The 19,356-nt window shown below is 44.4% G+C and overlaps 1 protein-coding gene across 5 annotated transcripts in view; it reads left to right on the forward strand.

Moving 5' to 3' along the window:
* NEK10 (NIMA related kinase 10) overlaps positions 1 to 19,356 on the forward strand; it is a 514,569-nt gene that overhangs the window by 88,023 nt on the left and 407,190 nt on the right. For all 5 annotated transcript variants that reach the window (XM_033930152.1, XM_033930153.1, XM_033930155.1 and 2 more), the window contains exons 7-8: positions 763 to 804; positions 11,595 to 11,673. In XM_033930152.1, the coding sequence (XP_033786043.1) occupies positions 763 to 804; positions 11,595 to 11,673 (121 nt within the window). The remainder of the gene's footprint in view (positions 1 to 762; positions 805 to 11,594; positions 11,674 to 19,356) is intronic.

The following is a 19,356-nucleotide window of genomic DNA, read 5'->3' on the forward strand; positions in this document are numbered from 1 at the left end:
ATGTTATGGATTTTATTTTGTGTTATTGATTTATTTATGTACATTTTGGAACCGGCTTAGGCTTTAGGTGGGTTATAAGTAAAATAAATAAATGTTTCTATGGTGGCAGGTTAAAAAAATAAAAAGCTGTAGAAAACCAAGCTGGTTTTAGCACTTACAAATATGTGATCTTTTTTTTGCCTGTCTATTTGTTTTACAGATTCAGAATGGGACAATTCATCACAGCTATTTTATCGCTGGACGTTTAAAAATAGCTGCCATGAAATGGCTGTGATGAATCATCCTCTCCACAATGGCCACAGGCTTCTCCCCCTCCCACCAGTGCCTCTCCTCTTCTTTACCCCATCTTGCTGGGGCTAGGGGCAGAAAGGGGGCAGGGCCATGTGTCTGAGTTTCTCCGGACAAAAATCTGGTAACCTTTCTTTACCTAATGTCTGAATTTCTCAGACTGTTCAAAAGGTAACAATTGATCATAACAGAAAGTGAAAGCACTCACAAGGGTGAGCTGTAATCTTGCTTCTGGGATTTGGTGGCATAAGAAAATCCTCAAGCATTACAGCTGCTGCTTTCAGGGGCATTAGAATCCAGGGATGCTTACAGAATTCATCCCCCTAAATCTTTTATAATGTTTTCAACTGTACATCCTTTCTAAAACATTTTCAATGTATGTTTAATTGTAATAAACAATTATTGTAGTTGCATGACTTTCTAATTTATTTTAGTTCTAAATGCTAATCAGATGTGTGCTTTTTTTCTGCATAGGAAGTGCTCCATCAACTTAATGGGATTGAAAGTCTTGCACAGGTAAAAAAAAAAAAAAAAAAAAAAAAAGAAGGCCCTCAAAAATCAAATCACCTTTCTATGTCATAAGTTAAAAATGAAACATCTTGCAAATGTAGCTTTTCTGGCAAAATAGAGAGGCTGATATACTGTCCTGTGAGAAACTCATGGGTTAACGGCTATAGAGCATAAAAAGTTAGCTAGGAATATAGATGGACTCTTGGTTCATCTGCAAACATAGCTAACATTTGCAAGAAAAGTTTTGTGACCTGTCATGGGCAGCAGCTTCATGTGTTCCTATCTGTGAGGGTGCACAAAATATTTCAAAATAAGGCCCTCTTTGTTTAGCAAAAGCAAAGATTTAAAAGGGTCATATGGACTGTTTCAGATCACTTTCCCTCCAGCTAGGCCAATACTTCCCTCATGGACCAGTGGGCTTCTTCCAATCTGCAGCCCTGTTGCAGCCAAAAGATAAAGTTAAGCCTTATTCTTTCAGAAACCCAGCTTACCAAAAAGACAAGCCGTGAAACCTTGTTTGTGGCCCTTCAGCCCCTAAGAGCCCAACTCCTTCGTAAAAGAGCTCCAAATTGCTCCTGCCCTGGTGGTATCATCTTGGAAAATAGCTCACAACTACCTGTATGTCACACTGGGACTGGGGAAGGGAGCTCACTGGTCCAAAAGAACTGTACTGTGTCAAGAGTTAGGTCTGAGAGGTGCCAAATAACCCTTTTACATCTTTGGCTGGAAGGTGTGAAGCCTGCTCCAGAGAGCATGCAACAATGATAATTATCTAATATAATAAAATGCTAGGCCGCGCATGCGCACTAAAAAAAACGTGTTCCCTGATCTGTCGGGTTTTTTTTAGTGCGCATGCGCGGGTTGTACGTCACCAAACTCGGCAACGCAAGCCATGTCCGCCGTCGGCCTCGAGCTCCTGGGGGCCGTCGGCTCGAGTCGCCCAGCCGGTGCTGAGTCCCCCCCACTCCCACTTCAGCTGGCACGGACTGTTTGAGAATGAGGGAGAGAACAACGCAGCCAGACGGACCGCGGGAAGGGAAAGGGGGGGAGGGTTTCGAGGGAGCCGGCTGGCCGCATAAATTATTTTAATTTGAAATCTGCCGCCGTCGCCGCGGCTCCTCTCTCATCTTCCGACATAATATAAGTGCAGCTCATGAGAGGAGCCGCGGCGGCGGCTTTGAAAACGGCTCCCTTAGTTCGCTGCATTTTTTTTTTAAGTTTAAAACTGCCGCCGTGGCTCCTCTCACGATCCCGGCCTGTGTCGGAGAAGGCTTCCGACGCAGGCCAGATCGTGAGAGGAGCCGCGTAGGCATCTTTAAACTTAAAAAAAAATCCAGCAAAGAACTAAGGGAGCCGTTTTATCTCCATGCTGCTACGAAGGAACAGGTGAGGGGGAGGGAAATGCTGATGCTGATGCACAGGGAGCAGGCAGGCATGGCAGGCAAGCAGGGGAAGAGGGAAAGGGGCTGCTTTGGGGGTAGGGGTGTGCTGGGGGCACATAGCAGTCATGGGCAGGGGATCACAGAACAGGCAGGCATTGCTCAACAAGGGGAGAGGGAAAGGGGGCTACTTTGGGGTGAGGGGTTTCCTGGGTCAGACAGCAATCATAGGGGGGAAACAGAAAGGGGCCACGGAGCAGGCAGGCATGGCACAAAAGGGGGCAGGGGCATTGGGAAACGGGGCTGCTTTGGGGGGAAGGGTGTTCTGGGGGCACACACCAATCATGCCGGGGAAGAGAAGGGGGCCACAGAGAGATAGGCAGGCATGGCGCAAGACAGAGACACAGACAGAAAGAATGACAGACAGACAGACAGCATCCAAGCACAGAGAGAGAAAGGAAAAAAAAAAACAGTCGTCTACTCTAGCACCTGTTGCACAGGGGGAGAACGAAAGAGATGCTGATGGACAGGGGGTTGAAGAAAAGGAACGGAGGACTAATGTTGGACAGGGGGAGAAGGAAAGAGGTGCTGCTGGACAGGGGGGAGGTAAAACAAAGGGAGAAGGGCTGCTGCTGCATAAGGAGAGCAGTGAAGGGGTGGTGGTGGACACAGGGGAGTTAAAAGGAAGGGAAAATGGACAGGGGGAGCAGGCAAGGGGTGGTGATGGACAGCCAAGGAAAAAGAAAGGCAGAAAGAAAAAAAGCAGCTAAGGAGAGAGAGAGAAAGAAATAAAGACAGACACACACACATATGTTCTAGCACCCGTTAATGTAACGGGCTTAAAGACTAGTATTTCCATATTTTTGTTTTTCAACAGCTCATTTAATAGGGAACTTAAATTTTCATGTGTAGTGGAATATGCCTAAAAGTTTACTACTATGAAAGGTGCTTTGCAAAAGTAGGTTTTGTGTGGAATGTTGTGTGAAAAATACTGATATTCTGATGTTCTTTGTGCTTTTGTAAAACAACTTTGTACCTTAGAGGAGCATTTTTGATATGATGTCTTAGTCCGAATTTGGTTGTTTTGTGAAGTATGTCTAAAAATTGGGTAGAGAAAATGGTCATTTTTGAAACCACAAGATGTCTTCCCCCCCAAAAAAAAAAAAAAAAAGACCTTTCTGATATATTTGCCCTTAGTGTTTCTATTTTAGAAAAAGAAAATGTACAAATTAAAAATGTACAAAACAAGCCAGCATTTATAGCAGACTGGCCACACAGACATCTCAGCAGAGTAGTAAGGCACCTCAAGGCATATTGCATTGAACTTCACATCAAAGGTCCCAGATAGACATCTCATGATAATCCCCTTATTGTGTATGGTGAGCCTTCCAAAACCTAATGGACCCAATTGTATACTACCCCAATAGCCTTTATGCCTGCAGGTGTTACCTGTATGATGGTACAGTAGGTCCTGGGTGGGTTTTAATGGGCTCACAATAACTACTACAAATGTAGTAGTTAGAGTGGGATTATGGGCCTGGGTCCTCTTCTCTGGAGTCCACTGCACTGCCCACAAGGCTACTCCACAGACCTGCTCACTGCTGTCATAGAACTGGCCATAACATCTGCAGCTGTCATACAGGCAGCTATGCACCATTTCATTCACATCTTTGGGGGATTGGGGGGGGGGGGGTTCAGTGACCACTGGGGGAATGTGTGCGGGGTAATGCATCCATCCCTCCAGTGGTCATCTGGTTAACTTGGACACCTTTGTGGCACTTCTTCATTTTTAAAACAGGTCTAGCCTTCCTCATTTTCTAAAACAGGGGTGTCCAACCCACAGCCTGTGGGCCGCATGCGGCCCTGTGAAGAATTTTGTGCGGCCCCATTCACGCTAGAGGACAATGCGGTGTTTTCCTTCTGCTGCCTCCAGCTGTTTAACGTCTTGCCGGCTCCCTCCTCCGTCTTGCAGCGTTCATTCAAAGCCGCGGGCAGCAGCTCCTATGTACCTCCTACGGCTGACCTGGAAGCGTTCCCTCTGATGTTGTGACGTAAGAGGGAACGCTTCCAGATCAGCCACAGGAGGCATGTAGGAGCCACTGCCCGCGGCTTTGAATCAATACTGCAAGACAGAGGAGGGAGTAGGAAAAAGGTAAACATCCGTGGCCCAGAAGGGAGAAAGGGTGAAGGGCGTGAGACTTGAGAGGGAGGGAGCATAAACTTAGTGAAAAATGATGGAAGAAAGGAGGGAGGGGCATGAACTTAGGACACAGAATGAAGGGAAAGATAGAGGGGAGCATGAGCCATAAGATGGAAGAATGGAGGGAGTGAGGGAAAGAGATGCAGAGGTGAGGGAGATAATAGAAAGGGAGAATTGGGTGTCAGAGAGGGAAAGAGATGGTGCAATTGGGGAGATGAAGAAAGAGGAGAACTGTTGGGCAGAGAAAGGAGGGACGGAGACAGAGAGAGAATTATTGGACATGGTGGTGGGAGAGGAGTGAGGTAGAGATGCATGGGCGCAAAGAGAAGGGGGAGAACATGCTAAGCTGAGGAAGCCTCCTGGATGTTGGGGGGGTTGGGGGGGAGGGTATTAAAAGAAGTGCCAGATTGGGCCTGGGAGGAGAACTTATGGAGCCAGAAACAGAGGACAGAGAGAGAGATGGTGGGCAATGGTCTGAAGGGAGAGAAGTTGGACCTGGGGTGGTGTGGAGGAAGAGGGAAACAGATACATGAAGGGAGAACTGTTGGCAAGAGAAAGGAAGATATGGTGGACCTGGGGAAGGGAGGCAGGCAGACAGGGGGAGAGATGGGATGGGGCAGTTGGAAAGAGAAAGGGAGAGAAGTTGGATCTAGGGATGGGAGGGAGGGAGAAATGTTAGGCCTGTGGATGGAAGGCAGAGGATAGAAGGCAAAGAGAAGCAGCATCTCTCTTTTTTTTTTCTCCATTTCATTGTTCAACATCAAGGGGGAGAGAAGAAGAAAAACAGAAAACAGAGGGAGCAAAATGTTGGACCATGGAGATAGAGGAGGAGAGATGGAACCATGGAAGGGCAGGAGCGAAGAGAGCTGGGATAAGATAATGCTAGGGATGGAAAGAAAGGGACAGGGAATTATAGCCTGACCAGTGGAGAGAGGAACAGGGAGTTATAGCCTGACCAATTTAAAAAGGGAAGGGGATTCTGAAAGTGGTGAGCCATGTGGATGAGGTCAAAAGGGAGATAAGTGAGAAAGCAGTGAGTACAGCGGTAGAAATGTGGTATTGGGGAGTAAATAGAAGGGAATGGGAGGCTGGGAAAGGAGTGAGATGGGAAATGGGAGAGCTAGGGACTGAGAGAAGATGGAGAATTGAGAGGTAGCTGAACATTTAAAAAGAAGGGTGAGAAAGAAGGCAAGATTTGAGTGGACAGAGGCAGAAAATAAAAAGTTAAGAAAGCTGAAAGGGAAAAATCAATTCGTTGGAGATGGGCATAAGAAGGAAATGGAACGAAAGAAGAGGAGAAAAAAATGGACAGCAGACACTGGAAAGAGAATTAGTTGAAGATAGAGAAAAAAGCAGAAAGAGAAACTGGGAAAATAAAATATCCAGACAATAAGGTAGGAAAAAATTGTTTTATTTTGAATTTATTAACTGGAATATGTTAGCTTTGGGATATGTGCATCACAATTATTTTTGTACTAGTGTTTAAGCCCGTTAGATTAACGGGTGGTAGAATATATGTGCAGACTTAGGCTTTTCTTTTCTTTTTTTCTTCTTTCTCGCCCCCCTGTCCAGTGGCACCCCTTCCCTGCTCCCGTTCTCCCTTGCTTTTACCTCCCCCCTGTCCAGTAGTACCCTTTCCCTGCTCCCCCTGTCCAGCAGTAGCCCTTCTCCCTTGCTTTTACCTCCCCCCCTGTCCAGTAGTACCCTTTCCTTGTTCCCCTGTCCAGCAGTAGCCCTTCTCCCCTTGCTTTTACCCCCCCCTGTCCAGTCCTGCTTTTACCTAACCATATTCAAGATCCCATTTCCCCTTTACCTTATCTATTTCCGTCTGGCGCTGTTGGGATTTGGGCTCCGGGGGAGCTGGCTTCTGCATCGTTTGCCTACGCACTCTGGCACGGGGACTTTGCTGGGCCGCAGGGAGCTGGTTTGGCCACACTGCATCTGTAGAGTTCGTTGTCCGGGCCATGGGAGGAGTAGGTTGTGTGTGGGAGCCGACAGGATAGTGCCTTGGCTCCCTTCGTCCCTTGCTGCCCCCCCCTACCCTTCCCGTGGTCTCGTTGACACATTTTTGGGTTTGAGGGTGCCGGGTGTCTTCTCTCACGATCGCGCCTGTGTCGGAAGCCTTCTCCGACGCAGGAGCGGCTCGTGGGAGGAGACGTTGTGGCGTGTTCTTTTAAATAAACTCCGGACTGTGCGAGGTGGAGAGCAGGCAGGCCACTGGCACAGCTAGGCGCGCATGCGCACTCCTACCTGCAAGAGACCTACAGCTCACAGAAAACTGGCACACGCAGGTGGGAGTGCGCATGCGCGGCTAGAGGTTTATTATATTAGATTCAATGGTGTAGTCATATACAGCTGATTTGGGGGAGGGACTGAAGCCCAAAATTAGTGGATGGGCACTAAAGTTTCTACCCTGCCTGATTGCAATTTATAAATACTTGAGTTAGTGGGGATTCCCAAGCCCTGTGAACTGAAGACATCTTCCTCCAGTCTGGCAACTCAAACTCTCCAAGCTTTGCAGCCAATGGTAATATTCTCAAGTTACCAGTGCTTTTATGCATGCATGAAAGCCAAGGGGGGGAGGGAAGGGAGGAGGGAAGGCAGCAGCTCTGCAATATTGCTGCTAGCTGCAGAACTTTGGAAGTTGGAGGGGGAGGAGGTGGCTGTCAGTTGGTGAGGTTTGGGGATCCCTACTAGCTACAGCAGGGGAGATATTAATTTTGAGGGAGCCTAAGCTCAAAGTGGGAGGCCCAAAAAGCAGTAATATTTACCCTGATTAAATGATCCTCCACGTGCGCTGCTAAAAGCTGATTCAGCATCCCTGCTCTGATGAGGCTCACCTCTGAAGACGCTCACCGTAGCTGTAATAGAAGTGAATGGGAGAACCAGGAGCGTGCATCCCTGCTCATCAGAATGGGGATGTGGAAGCCTGTGGCAGCTCCCACTGTCAGCGATGTACATGGAGGATCACTCAGTCAGGGTAAGTATTACTGCTTTTTTGGGTTCCTCTCTACAGTGTCCCTTTAATGAAGGTTTATTATTAGATATATACATTTTCTGTATTAGTGATTGCAGATTTGGGACTTGCTCAACCTTTTTTTTTTGTTCATCGGCTAGTGTTAGTGTTTGTGCGGCCCCAGAAAAATTTTTTTCGGCCAATGCGTCCTAGGGAAGCCAAAAGGTTGGACACCCCTATTCTAAAATGTTTGATTATGATAGTAAAATGTCAATAATATTCATTTAAAATTAACAACGTTCCACTATCATGCCAATAAGTCACTTTGATAAGACACAAGAAAAAGCCTCAGGTCATTGGTGAATGTACATAAGCTTAACCACCACCGCCTACATCATCAGCATAAAAAAACCTTCGTGAAAAGTGACTTGCCAAATCTATTAAAAAATATTTTCTTCAAAATATATCTTAAAGTCCATTCTCACCTGACGCCCGTTTGGTCTTCTCTTCATTTTTGCTGCTGTATACCGACTAGGGGTTGCTGGTCAGTATTTCCTATGGTGAAGCAGCGCGGGGGAAGAGCACCACTGGTACCTCGCAACGTCTAGAACCTGCGGCTTCAAGTTTGATTGAGAAATTTTTGAGAAGACTATAAACAGAGATTTTTATCAATGTGGGCCCGCTGGAGATGCCGGCATGGAGTGGAGGCACGGTTCATCTCCCTGGGCTAGATACGATGCTAAGCCCTGATTATAGAGCTCCTCCCCCTCAATCACAGAATGCTAGCTCCTCACAGCAGGCTCAGGAAACACTGAGGCTGGTGAAATTTTCTGATCCAGAGGCTCAAGTAAAATCATCTGCGGATTTGGAGTTTCCTCGGTTGGAGGATGTTGTGTCACCTATGGAATCTGCAAAGTCTCAAACACCCAAGAGGGAGTTGGAGGACTCCATTGGAAGTATTCAGAAAGAGTTGCAGGGCGGTGAGCAAATTACAACTTTACAATTGCCAAAATTTTCCTTGACTAAACCTTCAGAAGTAACACTAAACTCATTGTGGAATTTAGTTGCAAATCTGTGGAAATCTTTGTGTCCCCAAATTGAAACTGTGTGTTACTCGGATTGGTGGAACTTTTTATTTAAGATATCCATGGAAATGTATAATGAGATATCAATCTTTGAAATATGTTTTCTTTAAACCATCTCACCTAACTGTATTTCTATCTACAAAACATATTGAAGGAGTATGATAGATAAGCTCTTAGAATTAGATATTTCTTTTCTCTGTATTTTAGGTGTTAGATGATATATTTCCTCTCTTCTTTTTCTAGGTTATAGTTGTGTCCTTAAATAACTCTATTCTTTGTAATCTTGGAGGACTTGAGAATATTTAGCTTTTTTTTTCCTGATATATATTTGACTACATTATTCTTTTCTGTACAAGCTGTGGGACCGTTGGATGATGATGGAATAAACGGAGTGATAAAGGAGGACAAAGCCATCGCTGATAAACTGAACACATTTTTTGCATCTGTGTTTACCAAAGAGGATATACACAACGTACCGGAACCCAACAGACTATATGCTGGAGCTGAAGACGAGAAACTGACAAGGATGACGGTCAGTCTAGAAGAAGTATGCAGGCAGATTGATAGGCTTAAGAGCGACAAATCCCCGGGACCGGATGGCATCCATCCTAGGGTCATTAAGGAACTGAAAGGGACAATAGCTGAACTACTTCAACTAATAGCCAACCTGTCGATCAAATAGGGAAAGATTCCGGAAGACTGGAAGGTGGCGAATGTTACGCCAATCTTCAAAAAAGGTTCAAGGGGAGATCCGGGAAACTACAGACCGGTGAGTCTGACCTCGGTACCGGGAAAGATGGTAGAGGCGCTGATAAAAGACCGCATCATTGATCACCTAGACGGACACAATCTGATGAGGACCAGTTAGCACGGCTTCAGCAAAGGATGATCTTGCTTGACGAACCTGCTGCACTTCTTTGAGGGAGTCAACAGGCAGATAGACAAGGGTGACCCAGTCGACATTATATATCTGGATTTTCAGAAGGCATTCGACAAGGTTCCGCATGAACGTCTTCTTCGGAAAATTGAGAACCATGGAATAGTGGGTGAACTACTCACGTGGATTAGAAACTGGCTAACAGATAGGAAACAGAGAGTGGGGGTAAATGGACAATACTCTGACTGGAAGAACGTCACCAGTGGGGTGCCGCAGGGCTCGGTGCTTGGACCCGTGCTCTTCAACATATTCATAAATGATCTGAAATAGGTACGATGAGTGAGGTGATTAAATTTGCGGACGATACGAAGTTATTCAGAATAGTGAAGACGCAGGGGGACTGTGAAGACCTGCAACACGACATAACCATGCTCGAGAAATGGGCAACAACATGGCAAATGAGGTTCAACGTGGATAAGTGTAAAGTAATGCATGTTGGTATCAAAAATCCCATGCACGAATACAGGATGTCCGGGGCGGTACTTGGGGAGACCACCCAGGAAAGGGATTTGGGAGTACTGATTGACAAGTCGATGAAGCCGTCTGCACAATGTTCGGCGGCGGCGAAAAGGGCAAACAGAATGCTAGGAATGATTAAGAAGGGAATCACGAATAGATCGGAGAAGGTAATCATGCCGCTGTACTGGGCCATGGTACGCCCTCACCTGGAATACTGCGTCCAGCACTGGTCGCTGTACATGAATAAGGACATGGCACTACTCGAAAGGGTCCAGAGAAGAGCAACTAAAATGGTTAAGGGGTTGGAGGAGCTGCCATACAATGAGAGATTAGAGAAGCTGGGCCTATTCTCCCTTGAAAAGAGGAGATTGAGAGGTGACATGATTGAAACATTCACGATAATGAAGGGATTAGATTCAGTAGATAAAGACAGATTGTTCGCCCTCTCCAAGGCAGAGAGGACGAGAGGGCACTCTCTAAAGTTAAAAGGGAATAGATTCCGTACAAACGTAAGGAAGTTCTTCTTCACCCAGAGAGTGGTGGAGAGCTGGAATGCTCTTCCAGAGGCTGTTATAAGGGAAAACACCCTCCAGGGATTCAAGACAAGGTTGGACAAGTTCTTGCTGAACCAGAACGAGCGCAGGTAGGGTTGGTCTCGGTTAGGGCACAGGTCTTCGACCTGGGGGCCGCCGCGTGAGCGGACTGCTGGGCGCGATGGACCGCTGGTCTGACCCAGCAGCGGCAATTCTTATGTTCTTATGTTCTTGATATAAAGAATGAATATTTAATAAATAAGAAGCAAAATATATCTTAAACAGAACCCAGATTCTGTACAAAAATGGAGCTTCAATCATACTATAGTTTCCTCCTACTGCTAAGCCATTTAAAGCCCTTCTTTTCCAAGCCGACGTTTCACAGTACTGAAACCGCTTCCTCGGGGCAAAAACAGACTTTAAAGTTCCCCCAAGCAGCATCTGACATTGTCTTCTGATCCTTCCGTTGGAAATGTTGGCTTGGAAAAGAAGGACTTTAAATGGCTTAGCAATACAAGGAAGCTATAATGTGATTGCAGCTCCATTTCTGTAGAGAATCTGGGTTCTGTTTAAGATATATTTTGAAGAAAATAATATTCAATAGATTTAGCAATAGTCACTTTTGATTAACTTTTTTTATGCCGATGATGTGGGTGGTGGTGGTTAAGCTTATGTTCACTCACCAATGACCTGAGGCTTTTTTTTTTTTTGTCTTATAGTGACTTCTTGGCATGATAGTGGAGAGTTGCTTATTTTGAATGAAAATTTTGTTTTTCCTCCTCTCCTCTTTTTTATAGTTTTGTTTAACATACAACAAAAATGTCCAAGTCATAAGTCTACCCTAGTCCCACCAAAAACATGCCTCTAACACGCCCTCTTGAGAGTTAGATGAACTTTGGATGAACGGCATAGAAATCCATCTAAAAAGTGGGTTTTGAACATTTTGCATTTGGGCATTTTTGTATTAGAAAATGGCCAAAAAAGACATATTTTTAGGCCATTTTCTAATACAAAAATTAGTGCATCTGTCTAGATAGGCCATTTTTGAAAAAAAGGATAGATATCTTGCAGTTTCAAAAATGGGACATTTTCTCCACTTGATTTATAGATGTTTTTGCTGAAAACGTCCAAAGTTGGACTTAGATGTCCTATCGAAAATTCCCCTCCATTCTTTATAATTTTAGCAAAAAATGAGCAGGTAAAGACAGAGACATAATGTAAACATATATTGTGTTGTTCTCTTCTAGCATTTGGAGATAACAGCAGATGAATACATTGTTAATGGAGGGGAACAACATACTGTAGACAAACTGGTTAATATGACATGTAAGTATCGAGTTAAACTGTATACAGTGCACATACATTTTATATTCTTGCATTACTTCAGAAGTAATATTTTTATACTATACTCTGTAAAATGAGAGATTACATTAAAGAACACTATCTAATATAATAAAATGATAGGCCGCGCATGCGCACTAAAAAAAACGTGTTCCCTGGTCCCGTCGCGAAAATACGAGTGCGCATGCACGCCTACAACGTCACCACAGCCTGCTCTCCGTCTCCACCTCGCGCCGCTGCAGGCCCCACACTCACAACTCACACATCCGCTGCAGCCTAGCAACTCCGACCACAACCTTCCACCCTCAACCGCCTATGCCGGCTCAGGCTGGCGCGTTGAGGAGTCGGAATGCAGACCCGGAAGAGCGAAGGAAGCCTCACATTGAGCAACTGTATTTACACTGTGCAACGAGCCTCTGCCATGGTCCCGGGTTCCTCTAGCCCACCCTTCTCGCGGTCTGGCAGGCTACCTTAGTCCTTTGCCGCCGCCGCCACCCCCTTCCCTTCCCTTCCCGCGGTCGACAAAACTCTTGCCTCCAGCAGCCGCCGCAGCTCTTGCCTCTACTGCCTTCATTTGCTCTTCCGTTTCTCTGATGACGTCATCAGGGACACGGAAGAGCAAATCGGGGCGGTAGAGGCCGCGAAGCAGCGTATTTACAGTGCGGCGGCTGCTGGAGGCAAGAGTTTTGTCGACCGCGGGAAGGGAAGGGGGTGGCAGCGGCGGCGGCAAGGGACTAGGGGAGCTGGCCAGACCGCAAGAAGAGAAAATCGCGTGGGCCACGAAGAGACAGGGAGGAACTGGGAAGAGGAAAAGGGGTCTGCTTTGGGGTAAGGGTGTGCTTGGAGGCACACAGCTTTGCTTGGGGGGGAGACAGAAGGGGGGCCACGGAGAGACAGGGAGGAACTGGAGCTGGAGAGGGAAAGGTGCCTGCTTTGGGGAAGGGCTGTGCTTGGAGGCAGACAGCTTTGCTTGGGGGGGAGACAGAAGGGGGACCACAGAGAGACAGGGAGGAGAGGGAAAGGGGCCTGCTTTGGAGGAGGGGTGTGCTTGGAGGCAGACAGCTTTGCTTGGGGGGGGAGACAGAAGGGGGGGCCACGGAGACACAGTCCGGGAGGAACTGGAGGGCCAGAGGGAAAGGGGTCTGCTTTGGGGGAGGGGTGTGCTGGGAGGTAGATAGCTTTGCTTGCGGGGGAGAAAAAATGGGGGGCCACGGAGAGACAGTCAGGGAGGAATTGGAGGGGTAGAGGGGAAGGGGTCTGCTTTGGGGGGAGGGGTGTGCTGGGAGGCAGATCATTTTGCTTAGGGGGGGAAGACAGAAGGGGGGCTACGGAGAGACAGGGAGGAACTGGAGGGGGAGAGGGAAAGGGGGCTGCTTTCTAGCACCCGATAATGTAACGGGCTTAAAGACTAGTCATATATAAAAGTTAGCCAAAACAAGATGGCCGGACATGAGACTAGATTAAAAGTTGTTGAATCTCAAGCCTTAACTTGGATTAAGGACTGTGGGAATCTTCATTTCAAAGTAGAAGAGTTGGAGAATGTCTCAAGGAGATGTAACCTTCAGATTATAAATTTTGCAAAGTTACCACTTAGTTCACCGCTTGGTATGTTTAAGAATTACCTAACAGAAATTTTGAAAGCACCCGAATCTTCCTATCCACCTCTCTCAAAAATTTTCTATTTACCTAATAGAGATAAGGCTCTGAATCCAAACCAGCAGAACTTATCTGCTGATAGTCTGGACTAGTGTTCCCTCTAAGGTGAGCGCATGAGCGATTGCTCACTATTTTCAGTGGCGTCGCTCATACGCTTTCTCCTGTCGCTCACTCGAGGGCGAGGTGAGAGGAAGCGGCGGCGGCCTGTATTTTAAAGGTGAAATATGCAGCGGCGGCTCCTCTCAAGATCACTGACTGCATCGGATTTCTGACGCAGGTGAGGATTCGTGAGAGGAGCCGCTGCCATTCTTCAGTGTCATACCGGGGGGTGGGGGGGCGGTCCACCCTGGCTGTGCACCCGCCTTAAGGCTGCAGTCGGAGAGGAAGTTCGGGCCAGCCAATCGCTGCCTGGCTGGGTGGAACTTCCTCTCCGACGGCAGAATTGACGTCGGGGGATTGCTGGTCGGCCCGGTGGGAAACAGAGCGAGCTTGGGGCAGCCGTTGCAGTGGCTTTGGGGCCTGTTTCTCCCGATGGTGGCAGCAATAGCTTTGTGGAGGGTAGGGAGCAAGAAAGGGGGCAGGCAGGGAGACAGAAGGGAAATAGAAAAAAAAAAGGGGGCATCAGAGAAAAAAGAAAGAAAGGGCAGGGAGAGAGGAAGAAAAAGTTGGGGGAGGGAATGAGGTCTGGAGGAGAGGAAGCATACAGGCTGAAAGAAGGGAAGAAAGATTGGATGCACAGTCAGAAGATGAAAGTGCAACCAGAGACTCATGAAATTACCAGACAAGGTAGGAAAAATGATTTTATTTTCAATTTAGTGATCAAAATGTGTCTGAATTTATATATGCTGTCTATATTTTGCACTATGGCCCCCTTTTACTAAACCGCAATAGTGTTTTTTAGCGCAGGGAGCCTATGAGCGTCGAGAGCAGCACTGGGCATTTAGCACAGTTCCCTGCGCTAAAAACTGCTATTGTGGTTTAATAAAAAGGAAGGGGGGTATATTTCTCTATTTTTGTATGGTTGTTACTGAGGTGACAATGCATAGAGTCATCTGCCTTGACCTCTTTGAAAAAAAACCCAGAATAGGAATGATAATTAACATTTTCTCAGCGAATAATGTGCTTTGTGTTTTTTAATTTTATTGTTGGTAGATCATTTTGACTTGGTCATTTTAAAGTAGCTCGCAAGCCCAAAACGTTTGGGCACCCCTGAGCTAGAGCGTTGAAGCTGTGTATTTCTATTTTATTCCCCCTTTTACAAAACTGTGGAGCGTTTTTTAGCGGTGGTAGCAGCTCTGATGCTCGGCGAGAGGGAGAATAGAAGTCCTTGAGCATGCGCAGATGCATGCTCAAGGCAGGCAGAAGCCGGAGGTGTCAGGTCAAAAGCGCGCCGGGACAAAGGCGCGCTTTGTCTATGGAACCGAAGCCGGAAGATCTTCTAGGCACACGAGCTGTGCCTGCATGCCGGTGCCGGTGCTGGTACTAGATGGGGAGGTGGGTAAATTTAAGTTGTACTGGCGGGGGGCTGGTTCGCGCGGTGGGAGTGGTGCCGGTTAGAGCGAGGGGGCCTTTGCGAGCGGGGGAGGAGCGATGCCGGTTATCGGGGGGGGTGCTCGCAAATCGAGTCAACACTCGGTTTGCAAGTCAAAAATTTGCTGAGTGTTTTGCTCGTCTTGCAAAACACTCGCAAACAGGGTTACTCGCAAACCGAGGTTTGACTGTATAAAGATGTTCCATTTATGACAAAAGTAGTGAAAATGTATCCAGATGTGTCACAGAGGAGAAGAAAGCAGTTTCTTATTTTTGAGACCCCACGTTATGCAGTTGGGTGCAACGTTTGTTTTGAGATACCCTTGCAAATGTGTTACGTACTATCAGGTGAATAGATATGTATTTTTCGAACCTCAGCAGTTGTCAAAATTTATTGCTGCCAAAGGGCAAATTGTAAATACTTTGTGAGATATGCTACTTATATATTAGCTTAATGAAGTTAAATTCAGGGCCCAACTAGTCACATCTTTATTTTCTTTGAATAATTACCAGTGAAATAGTAAATTGGCATAATAAATTGGCAGTTCTAGCCTCCTATATTGTGGACTAATTTATGCAAACCGGTACAGTTGTTATTTCTTGAAAAATTATGACTTGCTTTTTGAGAATGATTGTTAAACTGGATTGTATTATTTCTTTCATTTTGATTTTGTCTTTGTCATAAGGTTAAAATGTATAAATAAAGAATTTTTTTTTTTTTTTTTTTTAAAGTTAGCCTCAGGGTTCCCTTTCCCTTGCATGTATAATTCAAATGCATCATGAAAGTTATATGTCTGTGTTATGAACAGAAGGCATTGACAGATGAAACTTTTGGAATAAGTACAAAAACTTTAATGCAAGAGGAAGTAAGTTAACAACAAAAAAAAATGTTTTAGCAAGGTGTCTGGTTTACGTGTTAGAATGAAAAAATAAAATTCAAGTGTTTTCTGAAGTCACCGAACAATGAGGTGAAATTATTTTCTTTTGATTTAACTTGTGACTCATTTCTTATTAACCTCTTGACCGCCTGCATGGTGCATATATGCCTTTCCCCCCTGCATCTGCAGCCACAGTGGCAAGAGCTGTAGGTGACCCCAGAGAGCCATACTCCACTAGAACATGGACAATTGAGAGAGAGCTGAGGTCCTGGTCAAGGGAATAAGGCAAAATTCATAGGAAGAGAAATCCTGCAGATATAACCTAAGGTTACGAGACAAAGACAATTGTGGAGTCTGATGTTACTGATGCAGGCTCTATTAAAATAAGAAAGTAATCCACAATCTTAAAGGAATAAATTTCATCCACAACTTTAGTAAATTGAAGAGGACCCAACACAGTCTGTGTTTCGACCAAAAATGGTCTTCTTCAGGGGTCCCAATTGGTCTCTCCTAGGATTTTGTGGATGAAGCAACCTACACTCGGTGTAAGTTGATTGTACTCCTCAAACAAGTGGCTTGTAGAGATATAACCTAAGATTACACCTGGACTGGGAGAGTTTGGACTGTACCAGTGGAATTGCACCCTCAAGTTATACATAATACCTTATTATTTTGGCTGTTTGTCATATGTTTGTTCACTGTATTTTTTGTTCTGTTGTAAATTTACTTATCGGTATTGTGTTAATCCTAATTTGACATAATTTTTTTATGCTTTTGTTTAATATCTATTTAGTGAACATATATTAGAAACTTGAAACTTATACATTAAGAGAGGAAAGGCTGGGACCAGCAAGTAGACCATGCTCTTGTGCTCACTCTTCCTCCTCCCCAAAAAAAACCAAAAGCATTAAAAAAGCATTTAATTTGTAAGTAGTAAGTACAGATATGTGAGTGGGTGTGCAAAACCTACAGCCAGAATGAATAGATAAAAATAAAGCGAATAATTGAATGCCTAAGGACACAGAAGGATTACCAATACAATGTGAAAGGAAAGAATACTGAAGGGAGAGGGAAGAACAATGTGCTGCTTCCTATAGACATATCCAAAGGTCAGGGGGAGGCTTGTGGAGGAAAAGGCTCCATTGGAATCGGGAGAAAAAAGAATCTAAAAATACACTGTAAAGCTAGGGCCCATGCTTTACTTAGATATCTCTCCATGCATACTCTCCAGGAACTAGCTGATAGAGTCTACAAAAGCACTACAAAAACATAAAAGATTAGTGCTGATGGGTTCTGATAGGGCAGTGATGGCTAACCTTTTTGAGCCCGAGTGCCCAAACTGCCGCACAAAACCAAAGAATTTCCTCAAAGTGCCAGCACGTCAATTAAACCTTAATAACAAGATTTTAGTATCTAAAAACTCTTTATAAAGTTGCCTGAACTATGTAACATCATTTTTAAAGGTTGGAATCTTTGTATTGTCAGAGAATCAATTTGATTCACAATCCTTTGGTTTGCATTTCAATTTATTGGCAATTTATAATGTTTTAATGATTTCATTCAATTTAATGAATTTAGGAAGAATTTGATTCAGTTACACAATATATTTTAAATGTATTATTCACATACCATGTCAAATGTATCCTGAGTAAAAAAAAAGATAAACTTCTTAAAACTGTTAACTGTGTCAAGACTCGGTGTGCATTCCCAAAGAGTCTATACATGTTTTTTTGTAAAATTTACAATCAAATTAGAAAATAGTTAAATCATTACATTTCTAATAATATGATGTAAAGAAAACAAAAGAGCTTTCAATTAAACTAATCGTTTTTATTGGAAATTCCAGATTGGAATACAACAGGGCCATGTAAAGTCCCTTTTTTAAATAACATCTTTAAATAATATTTAAATAACTTAGAAAGTGTCTTAACTGCAAACTGAAAACACTGCTTCATGTAAACATATGCATTGGGCATGCTCTGAAAAAAATTAATGTGATATTTGTTATTGCATGCATGCTGATAACTTGTCAATCCTTGGCTTGTCCACTCTCAAGGTCTTTTTCAAAAACATGCAATTTTCTCTCAAAAGCTTTGATGTCACTAAACATGCTTTCTGCTGTTTTTCCCATGCCTTGTAATTTTTTGTTTAGTACATTAAAGTGGTTAGTAAAATCTGTAAAGAACATGAGGTTGGTAAGCCAGGCCATGTTGGTGAGTTGAGGATAGTCTTCCCCCTTTTCGTTCATAAATAGCCTAACTTCTTCCAAGCAGGCCACAAATCTCTCTAACACTCGTCCTCTGCTCAGCCACCAGACATTATTGTACATCAGTAAAGTGTTATATTGTGCCTGAACCTCATCAAGAAGGGCTTGAAATTGTCGAAAATTAAGAGCACGCGCCATGATGAAGTTCACCATTTTTGTTACATCTTTGAGGACATCGTCAAGTTTTTTGCTGCTTTCTTTGGCGCAGAGAGCCTCTTGATGTATTATGCAGTGAAATCGAATCAGTGGATGTTTTGCTTCCTTAGCAAAGAAATGAATGAATCCTGATGTTGTCCCCACCATGCTAGGTGCTCCATCGCTAGTAACTGAAACTACTTTTTCTGGACTTACGTCTAGTGATGAAAAAGCCTCCATCACAGCATTGTGGATATCTATCCCTTGTGTTCTTCCAGGCAAAGACAGCAGTTTTACCAGCTCTTCTCTCATGATGTCACCAGTAGCATAACGCAAAATGAGCGCTAGTCTTGCATGGTTAGTAATATCTGTACTTTCATCCAAGCACATGGAGTAGAAGGGTGCTTTTTGTAAGTAGCAAGTAAGCTGTTGACTATCATCAGCAGCCATTCGCAGAACCCTATCTTTTGCAGTATTTCTGCTTAGCGGCATCTCAGAGATGCGCTGCACAATTTTATCCTTGTTTTGGAAATCATGGAAGAGTGAATTACTCCCAGCCAAAATTGCCTTTTTGATAAAATCTCCATCAGAGAGGGGCTTACCATGTTTTGCCATGCACAGTGAAATTTGAAAGCTGGCAACTGTAAGATGATTAGTTTTTGAAAGATAGTTGCTAAAACTAAGAGACTGGGAGTGATATTTCTTTAATTTTCCTACAAGGAACTCTTTTCTTTGAGCTAAACCAAGTTCAGCAACACTGTTATGGTTGGTCTCAAAGTGACGTTTGACACTTGATGTGCGAGACACAACACTTTCATTACACATAATACACAATGCTTTCCCACTGCGTTCAATCACTCCATATGTACTCTGTCCAGGCCTCTTGGAATGGTCTTCCACTATCTGTTTTTGCTTTTTTGCTGTACTCATTTTCTTTGTTCAAGACTTCAAGTCTACAAAAAGATAAAATTTGTATAATAAAAAAAATCTAATGAAGTGCTGTATACAAATCCATCCCCATAAAAAAATATGTGATTGGGGAATTTTACTAATTGTAGACATCCGTTTTGGTCAAAAAATATACTGTCCGGGTGAAAACCGGACTTGTGCAACCTGAGTGTATGGGAAAAGGACTTTTATTTTTCATTATTGGAGCCTTTGTTATTTTATTATGATGTTTACAAAAGCACTGTGAAGAGCCAC

The sequence above is a fragment of the Geotrypetes seraphini genome, chromosome 2, assembly GCF_902459505.1.
Source record: "Geotrypetes seraphini chromosome 2, aGeoSer1.1, whole genome shotgun sequence".
Taxonomy (NCBI): Eukaryota; Metazoa; Chordata; class Amphibia; order Gymnophiona; family Dermophiidae; genus Geotrypetes; species Geotrypetes seraphini.